This window comes from Stegodyphus dumicola, chromosome 6 (assembly GCF_044657685.1).
Source record: "Stegodyphus dumicola isolate Sdum_Otavi_A_Nest chromosome 6, ASM4465768v1".
Classification (NCBI taxonomy): Eukaryota; Metazoa; Arthropoda; class Arachnida; order Araneae; family Eresidae; genus Stegodyphus; species Stegodyphus dumicola.
In genome coordinates, this window is record NC_140773.1 from 203,994,768 (window position 1) to 204,020,472 (window position 25,705).

Sequence of the window (25,705 nt, forward strand, 5' to 3'; positions counted from 1 at the left end):
GTTTTAAACTAAATATTAAAACTCTAAAATATTCCTTTTTTTATTATATACTAAATGCAACAATAACAAGATATGAAATTTTCTAAAATAATTCAAATTTAAGTTTTGAATTATAAATGTTTTTATGACATATATATTTATAAGTGATAGCCAACTTGTATTAGGCAAAACATGCATTGTAATATTTAACCCTTTTGCGACAAGTGCCTCAGTCACCAAACCACTGTCTTGTAATGGTAAACTAACAGGATTCACTGTCTTGTTGGGATGGGTAATTTGTATTGCTAAATGCGTAACTTTGAAATAAAATTCACATAAATTAAATTTGTATTCCCATTGTTCCGATTTTTGTCAATGAGAGGAACATTTAGGTAGTTGTCAGAATTAATTTTTGAAAACTTTATATATTTTAAACCTGTAAAGCGATAGGGCATACATCCCCATGTCGGCAAAAATAAAAACAAAAGTATTGAGAAGCATGGAAAACATCAGCTGACAAAATTAATTAGAAGCTCTGTTTTTGTACATTATTTAGCCCATGATTTCTACTTTGATTTGGAATCAAAATACCAAAAATAAAAAATACCTGTACAGAATGAAGGTCAACATTCTCCAGTCTTGATAAGCTTCACCATGAGCGACATTAAGCCACTTCCCTATAATCAGTGATATAATAACATACCTGGCTCTAAGACACAGTTGGCAGTCAATGAATATGACATACCCATTCCAAAAGGGTTAAAGATGGTAAAATGCTGTTAAAGGTTTTGAGTTCAATGATTGTTTTAAGTCTAGGCACAAATGGTAATTTTATGTCTATTTTCAATTAATTAATGGAATATTGGTTAAAAATTGAGCTTTGTTATTTATATCAATTCAATATTTGCGTATAATTTGGTTGTTGAAATACTGGCATGGAAATTTCCAATAAGAATTAAGCACAAAGTTCTTAGTAATGGATGGACCAGCAGTAATATTTCATTTGTAATATACGGTTGGCTGCAAAAATATGAAAAAGCAGAATTGTGAATGATTAAAGAGATGTAAAAGTATGTAATTTAATATTTAATAATATTTGGAAATATAGTCATTAGTTAACAACACTCATGGCTATGAAGAAGTTATTTTGAAAAGAACTAAGCTCAGAAGTTAAAAAGCTTTTTTTCTCAACTTTTTAAATATGTACTGTCTTCATGCAGACAAGTTTATTTTGAAGTTGACATATACCAGTCATTTTGAAAAAAATTCTCGCATGTACTTAAGCATACTAAGAGCTGGCTCTAGATATTTTACTACCTGATGCAGTCTTTGCAGGTCCTAAAGTCTGATACTGAGTGCCTCCCTAAATTCTAAATTTTTGTCGCCCCTAAATTTTTGGTCCTAGCATTTTTCCTAAATTCTAAAAATTATGACATGACTTAATTTTGCTACTCAGTGCTTCTCTAAATTAAAAGAAAATTTGGCTTCCCTAAATTCTGCTGCCGGTTCTGGGTTTATGTGAATAAAAAATCAATTATTCTTAATTCAAATTGCACTAAATGTAATCTTTTTGCCAATGAGTATGATTAACAACATCTATTTTTAGCATATGGAAAGAAATTTTTGTTAAATTTTTCCTTGCCAACATTTAGCGCATTTAACTTAATTCTGTAATCGTCAAGTGTAATGTTAACATAGAAGGTTACCCTACTCTTTGTTATTAAATTAGTAATATTAAAAAAAAAAAAAATTAGACATTGTTGTATGAGTCATTACCCAAGTTATCTTGTGTTGACAAACATGCGGTGATGAAAGCAAAATATAATAAATAATGATTTGCCAGGTTTGGCAAAATCAACAATGTTTCTGTGTAAAATGTTTGGTTTGCCAACCAGATATGGAGCCAAATTATTGATCATACAAATTTATACTAAAATGATTATTTGTTCAATAATGAAGTATTTTATATAGTGCCAAAGTGAAATTAACCCTCCTCATGTTTTATTATGGGGGAAAAAATATCAAATGGGCATACGTAAAGCATAAAAAAAAGTGCCTAAAATTTTTTTTTGTTGGGTGGCTTTAAGGTCCGAATTTTAGATCATTCCGGATATTGGACATCCGGATCTCGAACTTTGTACTGTACTTGAATTTTACGTGCTATAATTTGAATTTGAGGCCCCACCAGTGGCCAAGCGGTAAAGACGAAGACACTGGTTGTTCAGTGCGGGGTTCGAATCCCGTGAAAGGGCTGGCTGCATGGGCGTTTTCGTGGTTTTCCCCATGTGTAATGTGTATACGAGTGTCCTCCATGAATGCATATCTCCCTTTAGGCAAATAGCCCTCGTGTGCTTGTGTGCTTTGCCATAATTGAATAATCTAATCAAATTCATTTTAAGTTGGTAGATACAATATGTGCCACCTTGTGTTATTTATACAGTGCTTAATGCTTCACGCATGCACAGTTACAATTTTTTTCATAATGCATGTAAAAGGGTTCTTAATTTCACTGTGCCACTAGATAAAAAAATCTTCATGTCGAAGAATTATTGGCAGTACTTTTGATATTTTTGAATCATTTATTAGCGCGAATCTATGAGATCAATAATTTGACTTCGTAGCTACCTTATTGCTTGGCACGCATCTCAAACTGAACTAACTATATTTTAATCCTATTTTGTAAAGATAATTAAGTTTTAAAAGCTGCTGTAAATCTTGTTATTTTTATTTGAGCATGCAGTGAGAGGTGCAGATAAATTGCTGTGATAGTAACAGTATTGTGACTGACAGGGTAATGCATAAGTACAGTCAAAAGTCGTTAATCCGGACTCGTTGGGACTTCGGCGATTCCGGATTATCGATTTTTCCGGATTATAGATCATCATTTTAAATCTGGTAAGATGGCATGCAGAAATTACAAAATTAAAAATATGAAACCGTAATTTATGAAATAAAGAACAATTATGATCTAAAGGCTATCAAAATTTACAAAAGGAAAAAGCTTAATATTTATTTTACTTTATTAAACATTTCTTTCAATGTAAGTTGTTTTGTTTCATGTGATAATGCTTTCTCTTTAATTCTATTAAACAGACATAATTTCTTGTTTAGATGCAAAGTTTTGCTGTTCAAGTCCTATAATTGCTGTGTCGAGAATACCGACTAATTTGTCAATCGAAATTTTTTTGTTTTCAATAACATCTGTCACTTTCTTGACTATCGGAAGCGAATTATAATGACGAGGAACTTGTTTTAAATCATATCAAAGACGGAGTACATCGAGATGAAATACTACATTTAGTAAGGAATTATAAGCCAAATAAAATAAAAACATCTGTCTTGAAGATAAGGATAGTGCTGACAGATCAACTTCTAATTCATTACGCGCCGCGGCGTCCCCCCCGAGCAGCGTGAAATTGATAAACAGATTTCGAAACATACTTTCGCTTTAGATCCTTTACATATTAGCAAATATAGTATATTGGAAATTCTATTTGATATAATCGAAAGTTCAAGCTTACTTTTATAAAATTGCTCTAACAGTCTGCAAAAAATAATAAGCCGGATCCAATTCGAAGATTAAGGAACAACGCAATCTGCAACATTAACTGAATTAGATAATTTTAGCTTAACTTATACCGTACGCTATACATTAAATGCGCATGCGTAAACATTTTATGCGCACGCGCACATTCGCATCCGTAAAGGTCTTACGCGCACACGTAAACGCCTATGAGCATGTGTCAACGCAACGCATGCGCAGAAAGTTTGTAGCTTTGAGGTCTGGATTATGGGTGTCCGAATTAACGACTTTTGACTGTACTATAAATTCTTCTGTAAAAATGATTTCTGTATAAATAAAATTTATAAGCATACCATTCATTGAAATGTTGAATTTTTTTAGACCATTTACTGGAAAATATTGTAATCACTTTGAAAAAGGCATTTATTCTTGCATTGTGTGCAATCAAGATCTCTTTTCATCTGAAGCGAAGTTTGAAACAAAATGTGGTTGGCCTTCATTTTTTGATGTGATTGATAGCAATAATGTGAAATTCAAAGAAGATTTATCTCATGGTAAGTTATAAAAGTAAAATATAGCAACTCAGGAAAGTAGTGATATTACTTTTCAGTTAAAATAATTTACATTTTTTTAATAATAGAATTATTAAATCTTAAATAATGTTATTCAGAACAGACAATATTTCGGCATTTTACGAAATGGTGCAATACATTTTGGCATTTTCTGAAATAATACTACCCAGATCAGTGAATTTATATGGTTATTGCCAACATGCAGTCAATGAAAAATTAAATAACATGATCAATTAGGAATAGCTCTAAGCACGTAATTAATTGAATTTTAGCAGCTCATAAAATGTGTTAAAAAAAGGCTTGATACTTTTTAGGTAAGAAATGGTTTGTAAGCATTAATATGTAATTAATAAATAGGTTTTTTGGTAATATTAAAAAATATTAAAGATACTGGCTATTGAATAGTATGTTAAAAAGTTTGTTTTTAAAAAATAAAACATTTGTGTAAACTTAATGAAAATAAGCGTGTGCATATTAAATTTAAAATAATAACAATTTGTTAAAAATAATGGTAATGAATTGTATTCTGTTGTGTTACATGTTCTGTGTTATTATCATGTATATTATCCATAGATTTAAATTTATATTATTCATTCAGACTTGCATTTTAAAGGAATTAAAGCTAAATTCTCATTTTTGTTAATGAAACACTATGCATATTTGATTTATAAAAAATCATGTGTGTAATCTAAAAATGTGAGTGAGGGGGAAGGGGTATTGCAAATCAATTGTTAGAATTATTTCTCAATTTATAAGTTATACACCTTTAGTAAATTAAATAAAACTGCCTAAGTCAACAGTAATATTGTTGGGAATTTCCATGCCTTTTTAAGTGCAATAGCAGTTGAATATAAAATAATTCAAAATCCAACTGATTGACTTTTTCAGTTATCATTTATAGTTTTTTAGCATCATTTCTTGCATAATTTAATAATGTTTTCTCTTTCCTTTGTTTATCTTTGTCTGAGTATTAGTAATAAGTTATGCAAAAAACTGATACAGTCAAAAGTCTTTGATCCGGACTCGTCGGGACTTCGGTGATTCCGAATTGTCGATTTTTCCGGATTATAGATCATCAGTTTAAATCTGGTAAGATGGCATGCAGAAATTATAAAATTAAAAATATGAAACCGTAATTTATAAAATAATGAGCAATTATGATCTAAAGGGTATCAAAATTTACAAAAAAAAAGCTTGATATTTATTTGTTTACTTTATTAAACATTTCTTTCAATGTAAGTTGTTTAAGTTGCTTCCTTTTTTATGTTATAATACATTCTCTTTAATTCTATAAACAGACATAATTTCTTGTTCAGTTACAAAGTAATTTGTCAATCGAAATTTTTTTGTTTTCAATAACCTCTGTTACTTTCTTCAGCAGGAAGCAAATTATAATGAATTATAATGATGAGGCATTTGATTTAAATCATATCAAAGAGCAGATGAAATACTACATTGAGTAAGCAATTATAAGCCAAATAAAATAAAAACATCTGCCCTTAAGATAAGGATAGTGCTGACAGATCAACTTCCAATTCAATGCAGGCAGATAAACAAACGTTAAAGTTTAGATAAACAAAGGATATGGCCTTTATCCATTTTTTGCAGCAATTCCACTTTTTGTTTAATGGACTCGGAAAGATACTTTCGCTTTGTATATCCTTTACATATTAGTAAATATATATCGGAAATTCTAAATTCTATTTGACATAATCGAAAGTTCAAGCTTACTTTTATAAAATTGCTCTAACAGTCTGCAAAAAATAATAATCCGGATCCAATTCGAAGATTAAGGAACAACGCAATCTGCAACATTAACTGAAATAGATAATTAGGTAATTTTAGCTTAGCTTATCCCGTCCGTTATACATTAAACGCGCATTCGTAAACGTATTTTGCGCACGCGCAAATTCGCAGCGGTAAAGGTCTTACGCGTTGACGCATGCGCAGAAAATTTGTAGCTTTGAGGTCCGGATTATGGGTGTCCGAATTAACGACTTTTGACTGTAGTATCTACAAGGAAGCCTTTGTTGTATGAAAGAATGATTTTATTTATTAAATATTAATTTTATTACCTTTTGATTTTACAAAGTCACGGGAAGTATATACGAGACACTGTATTGTGTCAAAATATAAATTAACTTTTTTTTTAATTTTTTAATTTAAACTCAGTTGTGGTGTCCGCCGATAACATCGCGGACGAAAACGTCGCGCAGAAAACAACGCAAGGCGAAAACATCGTGGGAGAAAACATCGCAGTTCTAAAACATCGTCGTACAAAATATCGTCGTCGAAAATAAAGCGGTGCAAAAACTTCGCAGTTTAAAAACATCGTCGTCGAAAATATCGTGGTAAAAAATAAAGTATCTACAAATCATCGCATGACGATAACATCGCAGACATGCTTTTTTCAGGCTTTAATAACTGTAAATGGATATTCCCATAATGATTTATGAGCGCAAAATGGGAAGAAGGATAATTTTTACTTTCATATTTTTTATTAACAAAAAATTTTTGCTGAAAAAGTAAGAATTTAGAATTTCCGATATATACTTAAGCATAGAAAATTAATGCAACTTATAGCACTTAATAGAATTTTAACTAACAAACTAACAAAGTAATATATATAGTAGTAACAATGTAATATATATAGTAACAAAGTAATATTAATAGTTAACTAACAAAGGTCATTAATAAGTCATTTTTATAAAGTTTTTACTGGTAATTTTTGATGAAAAGTATTATCTAAAAAAGATTAGAAAAAGGATGGTAAGTAACTGCATAACCTTATTTTTAAAAAAATTGCTAAGTTAATTTTGAGATTATTTTCTTCATTTTTGATAATCTAATACACTTATAGAGAAAATTATTTCTTGTTTTGTTTCAGTTTATTCTTAAAATGACATTAAAATTTTCATGCACAGCGTGCAGTCAGTTACTTGAATGCTGATTTTATAGTTATGAAGAAAGTCAGCTATATAATATTTCAATAGGTTTTATATTTATTAGATTATGCCAAAGCACACTACGGCTATCTGCTTAAGGGGTGGGATTCCTTTGTGGAGTACATTCTCAGGAACTGGTTCACATGCACATTATTCTTTAGAAAAATCACAAAAATCTTCATGCAGTTTTTTTTTTTTTTTTTTTTTTTTAGAAATAATGTATACTTGCAGTGAACCTGCTTGGTGACATCTCCCTCTAAGACGAACAGTGTTTTTGAGAACAATAAACATTGGTTTTAATCATCACGCAAGTTCACCACATTCACTCAAGATTAAAAAGAATGGAATTTTGAGTAGTCGCTTTAAATACGATTGCTTACATTTACGTTTATATTTAGACCGCTTAGACGGTATAGTGGTTTGAGTCGCTGTGCTGCGATACCAAAGGTCCCCGGTTCGAACCTCGGAGAAGGCAGGATTGTAACTGTCCTTCATAGGAGGCAAATGTGGCCCACCTATAATTAAGTGCCTCCGTAATAAAGTGACCATCACTTAGTAGTGGCCAAACCGAAGTCCGCTGAGGGCCGCCATTGGTAGAAGAAAACTTTTATATAAGACATTTCTTATAAGCACTTAAGAGTATTTTATTTAAATTTTCATATACATTTTACTCGAAAATTTTGTAATTACTTATTGAACTTACCGTGACAAACTTCCTAAGACAATTTTAATGTTTTTCTTTTGTGTTTAATTTTCAGAATATCTAAATTTATGCACTCCAGAAATCTGTAGCGAAATTAAAATTAATATTTCTGAGAGAGAGTCTACTATGTGGCGATTCTTTGTCCTAAGAATTCTTTACCTTTGAAGTATAGTATTTTTTAGTATGCTGTAGTTTAGTACAACTTTTAGTGTGTTGGTTGTGATTCATACTATGTATTAATACTTGTATATACTCGAAACATATGCTTTTTTTGGAGTAATGGATTGCACAGACTCTCTCTTTTTTGTTCATTTTATTGTTGCATTATGTTTAATTCTTATGTAGTGGTGATGATGGAGTGTGAGGAGCTGTATATAGTCCTTATTTATTTTAAATAATGTCCTCATTCACTTCTGTAGTCTTTATTATGTTGCACATTGTCCTTATTTATTTTGGTAATAACCATGGTTTCTTACTGATCCTGTGACTCAATTATTTTAATGCATGTTATGTATTAGTGCATATTTCCCACTAAACATATATTATAAAACTCTATTAATATACGTCTTCAACATATTAAACATGTTTTGGATATAAGAAACACAATTAATTCAAATAGACTCATGAATCTGTGAGTTTTTATGAGCAAAAATTTATAATTTTAAGTGTGATATAGTGCAGAATATCAAAAACAAGGATGTGCAAGTTGTCAAAATATAAAATCTTTAAATGAAAGGAAAAATACTTTTTTTGAGGACTCAAATACATTTAACAAATGGCATTTGGAGAAGATGATTTTACTGGTTGAAATCTGAATAACTAAATACTGAAAATTTATAAAACATCTTAAATTGTTTAACCCTTTCAATCCCAATTTATTTGTTTCAACTGACTTGATTTTTTTTTATGCCTTCTTGGTAATTATCACAAATGACACAAATCACACTAACAGAAATTGACAGTCTGTCACTAAGCCTCTATAAGAAGATGCGCACAACAATTTTGTAATGGGGATGTTAAAAATGATGCCTGCTACCAGTGGGATATCAACTATGTAGTAAATTAATGCATTTAATTCTCTCTAGGTTTCTTTAAACATCTACTGGGACTTAACCCATTGGGACTGAAAGGGTTAAGGGAGAGACTTAAATGCTGTATTTCACCGCACTTAAAATTTTCAGAATATTGATTTATGCGTTTTTACAAAAGTTCATTTTTTAATAAATGATTACATTTCATATTCAGTTATTCATAAAAGGAAATTTTTTCTTTCATTAATAGTGGTAGTATATATTTGTTTCGAAAGAGAAGTGAGAATTAGGATTTGCCTGGGAATTGTAGCAATCTGTATGCAGGGTGAAAGCAATTAAGAACTTTTCGGGAAACTAACGCTTGAAGGTCTTAGTTTTGAGTATTGAGTTGAAAAACAAGCTAAGTGGCTGAACTCAGGGGAGGGCGAATGAATTACAGCTATTTATACTATTGGAGAGGGTCAACCATTAGTTAACATCCGTGAACGGGTGTTTCGTTCAAGCCTTACTCCAGGGTCCTGTCCCCTCTGGCCGCTGAAGGCTATTTGGTTAATAAAAGACAGCTGAAAATTTCGGTCATTACTGATGATGGTCCATGTACAGACAGAAATAGCATTTCTTAACTTCTTAGTATTTGTGTGTTTTACATCAACCATGCAGTTTAAAAAGAGAACCCAGAAAAGTTTAGAGTTCAAGCGTGTTTAGATCGCCCTTCTTTGTTTGTTTTTGAAAAAAGGCCCTTTGCCTCTTTTGCATATAAGTATTCATACATACAGATTTATTTAATTAATATATAATTTCATCAATGAATTATATTAAAAATATAGATTTAATTAACATTTTCTTTCCTTTTTTGGCCAAAGTTCAACGATACGAATAATGAATAATCCGAAATTTTAAACTTTTTCCAATAAAATTACATATTTACGTAGTTCAATTAAGGAGGCGAAACTCTACGATTATACGTATGATGAAAACATCATAAATTCAAACTTTGTCGCTGAGAATGGAAAATATTTAAAATCTGAGGAACAAGATTTTCCAAAATTAAATAATTTTTTAATTATATAAACTTTAAGCAGTGTCTTTTCAGAACTGTGCATTATGCATTTATTTATTTTTTTAAATTTCTTTATTATTAAATACTTCTTCAGACCAATAAGAGAAATATACAAATTTTCCCGAAATATGTTTTAATCTGTCAAAACAACTTTAAAAATTTGGCGTCCGGTGTTTAAACACAACAATTATAAAATTTCCTTTTACGATTTAATGTATTTAAGGAATAAAACTTTAGTTTATGTAAATAATGAGAATAATATAAATACAAAGAAATGAAAAAATATAAGTGCTTTACAAGTAAATGAAATTGGTATAATGCTTTTAAAAGTACTGTGGTTTTTTTTTTTTTTTTTTTTTCCAGTTCCGCTTTCCGAAATGTTTCATTAATTCCCCTGTGCTTCCGATTGCTCAACAAACGCCCACACGACTGTCTTTCTTTATGTCTCGTGATCACAACGTCTGTTCCTGTACGATTAAATCTACATAATAACAGGACCGAGTAATTCTAAATTAAAATGTAATCTTAATTATCTAATTAATTTTAATTCTAAATTAAAATGTAATCTTTAGAAAAAATTATACAAAATGAAATTTAGAATTGTACACAGCCCCTTAAAGAATAAAATATCATATATTTCACATCTATGGCCTAGAAACAGCATCTACAGCTTTACGGACTGGGAATATCATTTTACGAATTATTATTAACTAGGAGTATGATATACGGCTTTACGAATTGGGAATATGATTTGGCCTTTACGACGAACTGTTAAAAAAATAATCTACATAACCTCTACATTGATAAGCATAATGCACAATGTTCCAAAGACCTAGTTTAAATTTATATGTGATTATCCACATAAGACAATCGTATGATTAATTCTATTCACTTTAAGTATCTTTTATAGAATATTTCACATTTAGTGCATTTGTATAACATATTTCATTAAATGTAAGGCAACTTTCTTATGTATAAGCTAAATAATGTTCATTAATTTTAAAAGTTATATAAACTTGTGGTGATATTTATATGACATTAAATAGTTTGCTATAAGATTTGGAAAAATAAGAAAATAGCCATACATTTTCTAGAAACATTCAATTTTTTTCTGGAAACATGTTTACTGAAACATTTTTCCCAGGATAATTTTTCAGGGACATTTTTTTTAACGCCATGCATAATAACACTGCTTAATAACAGTACCGTGTGCAATAAATTTTCATAATGATAATTTTTTATGAAATAATACAGTTGTCCATTTATCCGCACTTCCTGTTATTTGAGGTAATCCACATTACCTTAAATGATTGAATTCCACACATATGATAAGAAAACCTAATTAAACAAAACTTAATTAAAAGACTTAATTACTAAAAAAACCTACATAAAATATTTATCAGGACAGAGAATAATGCATATTAATTAATTTTCAGGTTTAAATAACACTGTCTTTCATGTTATTTTTTCCCGTGCAATTCCCATCTGAGTTATTTATTCTAGCTGAGTACTTCTTTCTCTTCATCATTGTCTCGGTCCTATTATCATGTAAGAGGTATTTATATTTTTTATAAAAATGCACTAAAAATAAAAATTGTTAGCAAATAAACGCATTGCACAATTTACATACTACATTTACATATAAATATATATGTAAACAACATGTCTAGAATTTAATTGCACACTTTCGACATGTACATTTCGTTTCCATAAAGAGTGTAATCTCTTATCATATGTTTCTATGTTTACACAATAGGCTAGGTTGTTTAAATATGGCAAGGCACACAAAGGCTATCAAGCTTAGAGAAAGGATGCCTGCGATGAGGGCTTTCTCGATACCAACCACGAAGCCAGCCTCTTTGCCTGAAATGGCACTGCGTTCAAACTCCTAGCATTCAGCGATTTTAACCATTCAGCCACCAATAGGGGTCATGATTACAGTAAGATTAAAGATTATAATTTATAAATTCGAATGCTTTGCGAAACATTTGTTCATATAAAATTAAATGTGAAACAAAAACAAAAAAATTCAATAAAAAATGAAAATGCGTCAAAAAAACGTGCAGAGTGACTTTAAGATTTAAAGCTCATAGCTCATTTCTGATTTTCCTGGTAGACTCAATCTTAAGTTTCTCAAGTAAATGGTTTGCTTATAGTATGATAGTGGCTGTGATCTACATGCATCGTGTGCTCGACAATACGTGGATAAATATCGATAGAGACCTCGAGATACGTAATTAATAAAGTACTTCTGATAAAACTCAACATTCAGATCATTACAATAGTCCAGTTGTACAAAAAAACATGACACGGAAGGCTTTTTACCACTTTACTTAGAGTATAATATGCTTATATAAGACATCTCTATAACTAAAACTTGGATGTTGGATTGCTGTATTTTTTACTCTTTTTATTTTAATTCTACACAGATATTTTTATTCTAACTAGACTCATCTCTCTTTTTATCTTCGTTTTACTTCTAATTGTTTATCATAAAATTTCAGTCTAATTATTTTAAGATTCAATTACTATCTGATATTTGATTTAAAGATCTTTTTCTTTGGGTTTGAACCATTTTAAGATAATTAAATAATTTATTCCGATTTCAAAACTCTGTTTACTAGCTTTTCTCAGTAAAGATGCTAATATTCGTTACCTGAAAGGAACCTCGAGTTTCATTTTTATTAAATTTTTAATCTGTTCCAGCACTATATACAAAAACTGCTCATTAATTTTAAACTACCAATAATGATCCCAGATACATTAAAAATAAATCAAATTGTAAATTGCTTAGCTGACATTTTTCAGTTCACAGAAATTTTCCTGGTGTTCAACTACTAATAAACATATACTAACTGTGTTTAATAATGGAACACCTGCTTATTTTTACTTAACAAACTGTAAAACGTCATTTGAGCCTGAAGGGGAAACAGGTGGCTCCTGCCTCGAGAAAACCATTGTTTGACAATTAGGTAAATAATGTATGTCTGATGCTCCAAGTCTTAGTTGTACCTGAAACTCGGAAACTTAACTGCGTTTTCTGTCAGAGAAGCCAACATGCCGTTACACTATATCATCAGCCAAAAGAACCGTAAACAACTTATGGTGAAAGGATACATCTATAATTTTGAACGTGCTAGTGCTGAGAAAAGTATTTGGAAATGTGTAGAGTATTTTACTTGTAAGTGCAAAGGACGAATTCACACTCAAGATGATAATATCATTCTTGAAAAATCTCACGGGCATCCTCCAAATGCTGACAAAATTACAGCGAAAAGATTATGAGTTCAATTAAAAGAGCGTGCAGTAACAACGCAGGAATCGACACATTCTTTAGCAGCAGTTGGTACAATTGGTCTTCCTTGTACTGTTTCGGGGCATATATCACCAGTGGAAAATATTAAAAAAATTATCAGATATGCTCGACACGGAGAAATGCCATTACATAATCCTAGATGTCTTGAGAATTAGTAATCCCAGAACAGTTTTCAAAAACACTAAAAGAAGAGAAATTTTTGCTGTATGACAATGGAGCGCAGACAGACAGAATTCTAATTTTTTCGACCCTCAGAAATCTGGACTTCATGGCTGAATGTCCGAACTGGTTTGCTGATGGAACTTTTAAAGCAACACCACCGCTTTTCAGTCAGATTTATACAATCCATGGTGTTAAATATGATAATGTGATACCTTCAGTGTATGTATTAATGCCAAACAAACGCGAAGAAACATACAAATGAGTGTTTACGGTGATAAAATCTTTGAAACCGGATCTGCAGCCCCAAACTGTAATGACTGATTTTGAAAAGGCTGCCATAAATGCCTTTAAAAATTCCTTTCCGAATATCATTCAGAGAAGATGATTTTTTCATTTAAGTCAGTGTGTGTATAGAAAGTTTCAGTGTGCAGGTTTGCAAAGTAAATATGAAACTGATCCGAATTTCGTTTTGGAAATCTCTCAACTTGCAGCTTTGGCTTTCGTTCCTACTTCAGATGTCATTGAAGCATTTGAACAATTAATATCATCTACTTATTTTGTAAATAATATGAACATCATTCAGCCAATCATAAATTATTTAAGACACATGGATTGGTAGATTTACTCGTCGTGGACAACGTTGCAGACCAGTGTTTGACATCTCTCTTTGGAACTGTTATGATGCTGTAAAAGATAAAGTTCCAAGGACAAATAATGCGGTTGAAGGATGGCATCGCAGATTCAAAGAACTCATGAACGGATGCCATCCAACAATCTGGAAATTTATTTATTGCTTAAAAAAGGAACAAAATTTAAATTCTATAAAAATTGAACAATACATTGCAGGTCACTATCCACCAGTAAGTAGAAAAATTTACAGAGATACATCTCTCAGAATTCAAAAGATTGTAAATGATTATAATGATCAGCCTATTTTAGACTATTTAAGGGGAATAGCCTACAATTTTCAACTGCAGGTGTAAATTTTTTATACATTAATTAATGAGGATGTTTAATGTCTGATATAATTATACATGTTTTTATTACTACAGCTTTAACATGAGTCGTAATTACATTATATTTTCTGAAAAATATTAGGCGAACTTTTATGCTCTTAGAGTTGATATTTACAATTATACTAGCTTTCATGAATATATGTAAATGATATTTTACTCGATATAATGTGTTTTATTTAAGCCTCTTTGGTATAATGTGTTTTATTTAAGCCTCTTTGGTATACAATCTTTGGTAGTATAAATCAAATTTTATTTCATCAGAGAAATTATGAACGAATTTGGTATTAACATTAACGATATTTTTGAAAAATTCCTATCAATTAAAATTTTATTTCGCTTCATTTTTCATTAATTCATGTTTGTGTGAGAAAATGACTTTAGAGTATTTGTTTACAGTGGATAAATTTTTAGCTTAATAAGCTATCTATATTTTAATAAAATTCAGTAAATTTAATACCATTGTGGATGCATATAAGACGAAATTTTCAATTTCTATTCCTTTCTGAAATCATCCTGATCAGGCAGCTTAATATTAAAGAATAGGTTTAAGAGTATTTTTTAACTCGTAAAGCAATGGGAGATATATTTACTTAATTTTATCTCAAATAACAAGATTAGACTTTTAATGGCTTTTCTTCTAACTTACTTGATATATCAAACTTATATACGTGGGCACATCTTATATGTAAGCACCTTTTGTCTTTCTGAAAGATTCTTAAAAACTTTTTCATATATGACACCATTATGTTTTGAGACAATACGGTATTTTATTGCATATTTCTGTATATTTAAAAGGGGGAAAATTTGAAAACTGAGGTAAGAGATTTGCTTTTAAATCCCTAGTCATTTCAATTTTGATCAATACTGATAATATAACATAATTTAAAAAATAATTTATTATATGACAGTAATGTAAATTTAACGTTAAAAATCCTTAACAGCAGTTTTTCATTTGCTAAATATAGAATGATATATAAATGGAAGTTTTATTTGATAAATATGAAAGGTATTTTAGAGAGTTTCATGTTTTTCTGCAATGGGTAACACTATAAACATCGGTCTTTTGCTACAAAAATACATTCTCAAAATATGCTTATGGTTTTCCATGTATAGCTTATTCGCAAATATTTATGACGCAATTTTAAATATTAACTCTAACTTAGGCGGAAATTTCTACTATGTTTACAGTTTTCTCGCGCTCCTAATTTTTTAAATGTATACAATGAAGTATTTATTATTTAATTAATTTTTTATAACTGCATTAATAGATGGTACATTATTTGCAAAGTTTTGACACGATATCACCTTTTACGAAATGAAGGAAAGTAAAATTATTGTTTATTCTTAAGCTACAAATTTTGAACAAGGCTGACATATCTACGCTAAATTTTATAATGGTGCCATAAATATTTTTCATTATTCAATAACAACTATAAATTTTTATAATTACTTAAAAATCGTAAAAGACTGGATTATAAGGCACTGTGTTTAATAAAAATAATATAATATTAAGAATGGCAACTTTTGATTAAAATATAGATTCAAAATATTATTTCCTGACGCACTGCAAGTACTGATGCACCAGTAAGTAGTTCCTGATGCACTGAAAGTAGCACAGTCTATTGTAAACGAATTTTTCAGGATGCACTTTTGGATATAATTTGATCTGATAAATAAACATTTATACAAGGTGATTATGTAATTCGACAAACAATCTCTATACTGCTTCATAAAATAGATAACTTATGATGGGAGTCTTCTTTTATAAAATACTGTGGTTTAATGTTGCAAACGAAGTTTCAGCTTAAGTTTGGAAATTAATATAGAGGGAAAGTTAAAAAGGAGTCTTTCAAAACTAACAGGTTAGCATATGAATAGCATTAGGGAAGAATATAAAACACATTTCAGTATACATTCAGTATTTATTTCACAATAAGGAAACATTTTTCACTATATAAATAGCATAAGGAAATACTTTTCCAGTACATGAATGTAAAAAAACTTTTCAGTATATATCCAGTACTTATTTCGGTATAAAAAAACTCATTTGAGTATGTAAATAGCATAGGAAAAGAATTTTTAAGCATATGATTCATATATTATATTCATATATTAATATATCAATTTCTTTAATCAACTTTCGATTTCTTTAAAAAACATTAACATTTAAGAACTAATCAATAGAAAAAATGCAAATAAACAAAAAGTAAACACATTTAATTAAAATAAAACTTTAACAAACATTCTCTATTCGTAAAAAGCAAATTTAAAGTTAATTAAATTTTAAATTATGAAATTTAATTGCAAACAAATAAATGATTAATTATTGCTGCGAACTAATCTACAATATCATTTAAATTCTGAGAGCATATATAAATTACGTGAAAGTATCAAAATCCATGAATAAATATATAATTCCAAAAAAATTTTTAATCCTAAAAAATTTTTTAAAATGTATAAGTGAATAATTGTTGAACAGGCAGGAGACAAACTTATCAAGGGAAGTTGCCTCCAAACCTAACTCTTCAATTATTCAATTCGTGTTTCGTCATCCATGTATTCAGAATTTAAATGATATTGCAGATTAGTTCGCAGCAATAATTAATCATTCGTTTGTTTACAATTAAATTTCATAATTTAAAATTTAATTAACTTTGCTTTTTACGAATAGAGAATGTTTGTTAAATTCAAATTTCATTACTTAATGCGCAAGAGAATTATTTAAATTTAATTTAACTTAATGTTTATTAAAAGTAAAACTATAATTTAACTAAAATATTTATTCTTTTTAATTAAAATAAAAATGTATTTTTTATTCACGAGAGATGCCTTTGACTCGAATTTTTATGCCTGTTATGGAACTTGAAGGGCATCAAAAGAACTTTTGAAATCTGCACTGAGATTGAACTTATTGAGATCTGTAGTTTTCAAAGCTTTATTTTTTTTAATATGAGACAAGGTTGGTTTGTATTAAAAAAAAAAAAAAAAAAAAATCTAAAATGAGAAAAGATATATATTTTTTTTTACTTCTCAAACGAAAATATCAAATGCTCCTCAGCTGACTACCTCCTATGCAACCTTTTTCACATTTTATATGATTTTTAAAATTATTTGGATGATTACTCCAGGAACCAAACCTTTTTTTAGTAAGATCGGTCAAAAGTACGCAATTTGTCTAGTAATTTAATGGGAAAAAAAGCAAAAGAAAAAAGAAAGACATGAAAGAAAAATAAGATATTTACACCAGTTTTTTTTAAAAAATAATATTGTAATTATTTAGTAAAATCATATCTTCTTGTATAATGCATACCACATTACTTCATTTTGTTTAAATTGTAGAAGATATTAAAGTTAAGTAAAAATTTCAAATTACCTTCGAATGCCACTTCCAGATACTTTTACAACAGGTAAACGAGTAAACAAAAAGTTAACATTTCTAGTCTCCTCTCCTGAAATTAAGCTCAAACTCTATACATAACTGTAAATAAATTAAATGAATATTGTAGAAAAAGTAGAAATCTTCTTCATTAAAATTTCTGAATTTATGTGTTCATTGATACTAGACTATCAAAAATGCAAATTGTGTGTCTTTCAAATTGCAAATTCATAGATATGCAAGAAATTCATATTATATTTAATTGTAGGGAGTTATGAAACTAGCATTATTTTCAATATAAAGACCTACATTCATTTAAGTCAATCGGAGTTTATTGTCTGCTTTCTAAACATTTGTCAATAAAATAAATATAACTCAAATATTTTTATATACAAATCAGAAAGACCTTACACAAAGATATAACCAGATAGCCATTATCTATACTGTTTTAATGATTTGAAGCATCATAATATGCATTTTTGTAAGACTCATTTGATAACACTGTAGTTAGCTAGGTCAGTAGTGAAACAATCATAGATGACTCAATGCTAAAGAAAAAGATGCAAGAATTCTGAATACAGTTGAGAAAATTCATAATTATCTGATTGTTTTATAATTCTACATTTCCTATGAGCTATAATTTTTATTGCAATTCTTACCCATTACAATTAGGAATATATTAATCCTAGAAGCATTCGAAATTCATTTAAAAGAAATTCAAAACAATTTAGAGAAACTACTATTTTCTACTTTTATATATGTATTAGTTTTCAATAACAAGAGGATTTCCCAAAAATTTTGGTCCGGTTTAATGCAAAATTAGAGCACAAAATTTAAATCATATTTTTCGTATCAAAATCCTAGTGCTAAATATCCATAAAAAATAATTCATTTTATGATGAAACTGAAACATTCGAAGTTTATTGCAAAAGTTGCCTTCAAGAAGCAAAATGATTGTGTCACAGTATCAATGGGAATTCGTAAATATTACTAAAATGCATTACTATAATATGTAATATAATAAGGACTAGTAAATACGGATAATATACAAAACAAATAAAGACTATATGTAGTCCTCTGAACACGCACCATCACCACTACACTTTATATAAAAATTAGTCATATTTTAACAATAAAACGAAAAAAAGTTTTTTTGAGCAATCCAGCACTCAAAAAAGCATGTGATTCGATTTTATACAAGTATATAGTATGAATCATAGCCAACATGCTAATTAAGCCTGACGTGAATATTAGAAAGAACACATATCGAAGTATAAAAAATGGCTAACTCCATGAAGTTATAAACTTATATGCAACATTTTGTTCTTTTTGTTACATGCAGATGCAATAATGAACATCGTAGTAGAGTTTTTATGGCTGGGAAAAGAGATAGAGAAGCTTTTTTTCCCTCTCTGTGAAGTGTAACAGGAAGAAAATGTTTAATGTTGAGGTAAAGAAATCCAGATAAGCAATTAGTATATTTGTTGTTTACAGTGGTGTACATAAACTGAATTCTACATTTACCTAATAACACACCTCTCATTGACTCAGCTATTTCACAGTATATCTTTGCTTATTATTGTGAACTGAGAAACTAAAACTACAGTTAATTACAGATGAAAAAAAAACAATAAGATTTGTAAAATTATTAAAACAAAAAGATAATTTTGTTTGATTTAAAACGTAAACTATGGAAATTAACATGCCTTCTTTCAAGATATCTTTTTCCAATAGTTTAACGCCTAGACGCACTAAATACTTTCATTTTTTTGAAACAATTTCTTTCTGGATACTTTAATTAAAAAATAATCATGCATGAAGCGAACCCGGATTTTAAAGTTTAATTATCATTGATATTCAAAATCATATGTTTCTAAAGCATATGTGATTCATAAATATGTATTCATATGATTCATAAAAATGTTATATTTTCTTATTCCAAAAAATTTGTCATATAAATTCAAAAAGAAATTGTACTTTCACGTTTCAGTCAGTGAAAAGAAAAGACAATATAAAATATGTACAGTTTTTATCCTTGAAATCTATATAAAGGAAATTCGATTAAGTTTTTATTTCACAAAATTTTATCTTTAATTAAAAATCTACAAGAAAAATTAGTCGCTTCAAAGTTGCTAGGCAAAGAATCGCTACAAAATAGAATCTCACTCAGAAATATTAATTTTAATTTCGCTACAGATTTTTGGCGAGCATAATTTAAGATATTCTGAAAATTAAGAAATACCGGAGAAAACATTCAAAATTGTCTTAGAAAGTTGGCCACTGTAAGTTCAACAAGTAACTACAAATTTTCGAATAAAATGTATATGAAAAATTAAATAATACTTTTAAAGTACTAAATAAGAAATGTCTAAATCTAAAAGTAAATGTAGGCAACCCTATTTAAAGCGACTACTCAAAATTCCATATCTTTTTAATCTTGAGTGAATGTGGTGAACTTGCATAATGATTAAAAACCAATGTTTATTATTCTCAAAAACACTGTTCGTCTTAGAGGGAGATAGTCACAAAGAATGTTCACTGCAAGTATACATTATTTCTAAAAAAAAAAAAAAAAAAAAAAAAAAAAAAAAAAAGAAGAAGAAGCTGCATGAAGATTTTCGTGATTTTCCTAAAGTATAATGTGCATATGAACCAGTTCCTGAGAATGTACTCCACAAAGGAATCCCACCCCTTAAGCAGATAGCCGTAGTGTGCTTTGGCATAATCTAATAAATCCAAATCCTACTGAAATATTATGCATAGCTGGTTTTCTTCATAACTAACAACTCGTCATTCAAGTAACTGACTGCACGCCGTGCATGGAAATTTTAATGACATTTTAAGAATAAACTGAAACAAAACAAGAAATAATTTTCGCTATAAGAGTATTAGACTAACAAAAGTGAAGAAAATAATCTCAAAATTAACTTAGCAATTTTTTTAAAAATAAGATTATGCAGTTACTTACCTTCCTTTTTCTAATCTTTTTTAGATAATACTTTTCATAAAAAATTACCAGTAAAAACTTTATAAAAATGATTTATTAATGACCATTGTTAGTTAACTATGTCGGTTTAAAATTCTATTAAGTGCTATAAGTTGCATTAATTTTCTATTCTTAAGTATCCTTCTTACTTTTTCAACTAAAATTTATTAGTTAATAAAAAATATGAAAGTAAAAATTATCCTTCTTTCCATCTTCCACAAATCATTACGGGAATATCCATTTACAGTTATTAAAGCCTGAAAAAAGCATATCTGCGATGTTATTGTCATGCGATGATTTGTAGATACTTTATTTTTTACCACGATATTTTCGACGACGATGTTTTTAAACTGCGAAATTTTTTAACCGCTTTATTTTCGACGACGATATTTTGTACGACGATGTTTTAGAACTGCGATGTTTTCTCCCACGATGTTTTGTAGCACGACATTTTCGCCTTGCGTTGTTTTCTCCGCGATGTTTTCGGCTGTAACCCTCAGTTGTTATTAATTTATTTATTATTAATAACAACTGAGGTTATTAATTTTTCAGTATTGCTCTTACATTGAGACTAACGGAAAAGAAATTAATTAAAAATATAAATATTTAATGATAATTTATTATGTATGTGCATTTTCTTTATGTTTCTAGCATTTTACTGTAACTATATATATATATATCATTTTCTGGTAAGCATTTCAGTATGAATTTATATACCATTTTCAAATATGAATCCTTAGTAAATCAGTCATTAAATGGCCAAATTTTATTTCTAGTATAGTATAACTGAGGTCGTGGAAAATCTGTAGTTTTTTACACTTCTAGAATATTTAATATCTTTTCCAAATGTTTATATTTTATAATTTTTGACTGTAGAAGAAAGGGGAGATAACAGTAATGTAATATGAGAGTAAGGAAAAAATATAAATATGTAGTTCTTTAAAACTGTGCTTATCTTTAATAAATCTAAAGCTTACATCAAACGTTTATTTTTCATCATACTTTTAACTATATACATTTAAAATCTTCTCCTTAACTATTTATTTTATTGTAAAAAAGCAAGTATCTGATAAAAACTTAAAAAACATTTCATTATTTTGTACTTTTAAATTTATTATGAAATAAACTAAAGGTTAATTTTTTTAAGTTCAGAGCATTCAAAATTGTTTCCTTAATAAGTAAGTTGAAAAAATTCTATAATGAATTTAAGAAATGGATAACAGAAACTTTTCACTGATTAGATTCTTGCATTGTTTAATACGTCATTATGAGTATCGTAAATATTGCCTAAAACAAAAATGATGTTAAGGAAATCTGGTTCCCATTTTCAAATATGAAAGAAAATTTTTGGAAAGTATGAAATAGTATTTTCCAGCTTTCCTAACCTAACAGTAGTACTATTGTTTTCCAAGCAGTTTGATATTTTCTGAAGTATTAATACTAAATTCTTATTGAGGATATATTATCACATTAAAATGATATTAAACCATAATCAAAAGAATTCATTTCTGACTGTAAATTATAATACTTATTTAAAATGTAGGATAAGAAATAATTTTTCTTTTCTTTAGAAAGTGAGTACATTTCTTAAACCATTCTTGGTTTTAAATTATGATAGTTATTTAATGCGAAGTAAGGGAAATTAAGTGTTTATTGTTTACGTTTGGACAGTTTCCTCACCCAGCATGAAATAAAGTCCCCTAACTTGTAATAGAGGAGTAGCCTAGACTAACAAAGCATGCCAAACACAAACATAGGGTGACATCACTTTTTTTCTTGTGCTGTCCATTTTCTTCCAGTTAGTTGTAATCTTCTTCTCCTAACTATGAAAACAGACATGAAGCGGACGGAGGTCCTTTGTTCAAAATGTGGAGCTCACCTTGGCCATGTGTTTGATGATGGACCAAAGCCAACAAAGAAACGCTACTGCATCAATTCAGCGGCACTAGATTTTAAAAAGGCTGAAGACTGTTCATCTAATGATGTTCCTAAGAGTTAAAATGAAATAATAATTTTTGTACTGCGATTAGTTGTTCTAGGTGCTCTCAGCGAAAAGCTTTTTATACTGTTCAAAATGCATTTTGTACATCTGTTTTTGTAAAGCACCTTTAGTTTAAATATACATACTGCATTGACTGTTGCTATGTGATAAAAAGTAATCAGTTTATAAAAAATATTGAGAATTTTATTTGCATTTTAAAACTAATTATTTAGTAATTAGTTTTAAAAACGTGTTATTGAGAATGGAAATAATGAACAGATGTAATGTCCGTTACGTCTGTTCATTATTTCTATTCTGAATAACACATTTTTTCATTTATGTATTAGAATGAATATAAAATGATGTATTTTTATTTTAAAAAAATTTTTCTTTTTTTGCCTTCGTAGTTAAGGCAATATTGTATTCTTAAAATATATGTAAAAGATATATATGTGACTACTTATTGTGTTTCAAGTATAAAGATGTGCATTGAATTATCATATGATTTCATAATAATTTTATCTGCATTGTGTGCTTATTTTGTGGTTATTACAATGAAGCTTTGAGCATTTACGACTTTTGTCAGTACTCGCATTTCATCTGCAAATGAAATTTTATATAGTTATATTTTTAAAATAATTTCTTTTGTTTGGAAACATTCTTGAATGAAGTATAAATTTGTTAAAATAAGAATGAATATTTTCAATGGGACATATTTTTAATAAGGGTTTTTCTAAGACCTCTGTACTATATTTCATGCTAATTTCTATTCAAACAATTATTCTTTGTAATATTTCACATCTGTAAGTTCAGTTAAAAGATCTTTTATTGATTTTATATGCATTTTTGGAGGTGAAAATTAATGAATAAATTTTTAATATTAAAAATTATTTTGATGTTTCGTATTTTTCAAATTTTGGTGTAGAAGTAAAAGTATTCTTTCAAAACTAAATGTTTTGTTTCAGATGTAATGTATGTATTATTCAATTTATTTATCATATCAGGGTGATGAACTTTATTGTAAATTGTGAATAATATATAATAGAATTAATTACAAATGAATAATGCATGTAAAATATTTCATATGAAAAGTGAAAGTTTTTTCAGGAGTGATTGAATTTAGATAAATTTAGATCAAAATAAACTAATCTGCATAATAATTTGCTTGCAGTATTTGATATTTTTTGAGAATTTGCTTCCAATGAATGTATTATTTCTATAATATGTTGAGTTATTTCTTAGTATATTTTATCTGTTTATGGAAAAAAGAGAATTTTTTTTTTTTTTTTTTAAATTTTTATTTTGGGATTTTGTTTGGTTTAAACAGTTAGGTGGTTATTAAAAAGTCATTTGCTTTTACTTTGTATATGTTGGCTAGATACAACTTATGCTGTAGTGATTAATTATTAAACTTTTAATAATTGTGAGTATTAAATGTGAGCAACTTTGGAAAATCTTAATTTCTTTGAAAAAGTGCATCTTGTTCATAGTATTATGAACAAAAGCTGAAAAATGTATTTAAATTGTAATTAGAAAAATCAAAATAAATATATGAATAAGTTTGTTGAAATTGCTTTTTTTTTTTGGGGGTGTGTGTGTGTGTGTGTGTGTGTGTGTGTGTGTGTGTGTGTGTGTGTTCGCATAGGGTGTAAAACGAGTACGGAAATATGTATACACATCTTCTAACCGAGGACATCCTCGGTTGACAAGAATGCCAGAAAATCGCAATCAGCAGGGTTCGTACGGTCCTTAAAAGTTCTTAAAAAGTCCTTAATTTTTTTCAAAAATGATTTTTGGTCCTTAAAATTCCTTAATTTTGGCCAAAACGAATAAACGATCCTTAATTTTGCTCATTTGACATTTCTTATCATTTCTAATGATTGCCATTCTCAGTGTAAATTGCGATTTCTCATGAATATGGAATTAAAATTACACCGCTCTTAAACAATCTGTTGGCGGATTTGCGTTGCAAACCGTTTGCATTAAATCTGCTGCTGAAGTATTTTTCAAGCTATGCTTCTCTAACAGTATTTCTGCTGTCTCTGAGTTATTGCCGTGGTTACAATAAGCATGCGGGCCAAAGTTATAAATTAAAAGTTCACTCCTGCTTGGTTACAATTAAAGCTTTTGTCTCCACAATAATATTAGCATATAAGCATCCTGTCTTATACTATTACATTTTTCTTAAACAAAACACTTTGTTGTGTTCTTTAAATAGTCGTGATAAAGTCCCTTATCGTCATTAAAAAGCAAATGGCCTAGGAGTTGCTGTGGCCTTCGACAGAAACAAGCAGCAATAATGAGTATCTTTCACTACAATAGAAGTTATTAACTTAAGCTAGCAATCAGATCGAGAAACGTGAAAATCTAGTTATGCTTTGCCAGGATGAAACAACTAGCTTACTTATATATTAGCTGAACATACTATCTGTTATACACGGTCACAAAGTGAGGAAGTCGATAATAAATTGCAAGTTCATCTTTTAATACCCTATGTTGTTTTTATCCCTTAAGTCATTGTACCTAAAGCTTTGGTCCCAAAATATTCCCCTATTATCAATAACAAATTTTTATTTTTCATTATTAATCTAGAGCTTTATATTATATCAGAAAGTTGCTTAAAATAGTGCAAATTATATGACCTTTTTTAATCATCAGTATTGAATTTTAGAGAAAATTAATATTCCTAATTTCAGATTAAGCAATACAGCAAAACACTTGACGCGTTTTTATCAAATTTCTGACTGCATTTTGAGCGGTGCAATGTCTCTTATTTTATTTATCTCTACATTATACACTGAGCTTCCATATTAAGAATCAGACGATATTTTCATTCGCATATATGTGAATGCTGCAACTTTTGAACTTTGAATAAAAGCATTTCGTGTCGAACTGTTTATATTAAAAGCAAAGTATTAATTACACGTACGCTACATGCTACTGCTTTAAAAACTGCTTATTTAAGCGACTTTTTTATCGAAATAACTGGTAGTGTTTGCGTGATTCATTTGTCGGGATCTGAGAGAAACTAATATGGATTGTGAAAAATTGAAGC

General features: G+C 28.8%; 1 protein-coding gene across 8 annotated transcripts in view; it reads left to right on the forward strand.

Annotated features, from left to right (window-relative positions):
• SelR (methionine sulfoxide reductase SelR) overlaps positions 1 to 24,220 on the forward strand; it is a 29,878-nt gene extending 5,658 nt beyond the window's left edge. For 7 of the 8 annotated variants that reach the window (XM_035373729.2, XM_035373733.2, XM_035373735.2 and 4 more), the window contains 2 exons: positions 3,884 to 4,056; positions 22,469 to 24,220. In XM_035373729.2, coding sequence (XP_035229620.1) covers positions 3,884 to 4,056; positions 22,469 to 22,668 — 373 coding nt within the window. In that variant the 3' untranslated portion in view covers positions 22,669 to 24,220. The remainder of the gene's footprint in view (positions 1 to 3,883; positions 4,057 to 22,468) is intronic. The other variant, XM_085819376.1, reaches the window with a different exon arrangement.
• Positions 24,221 to 25,705: the final 1,485 nt, after the last annotated feature.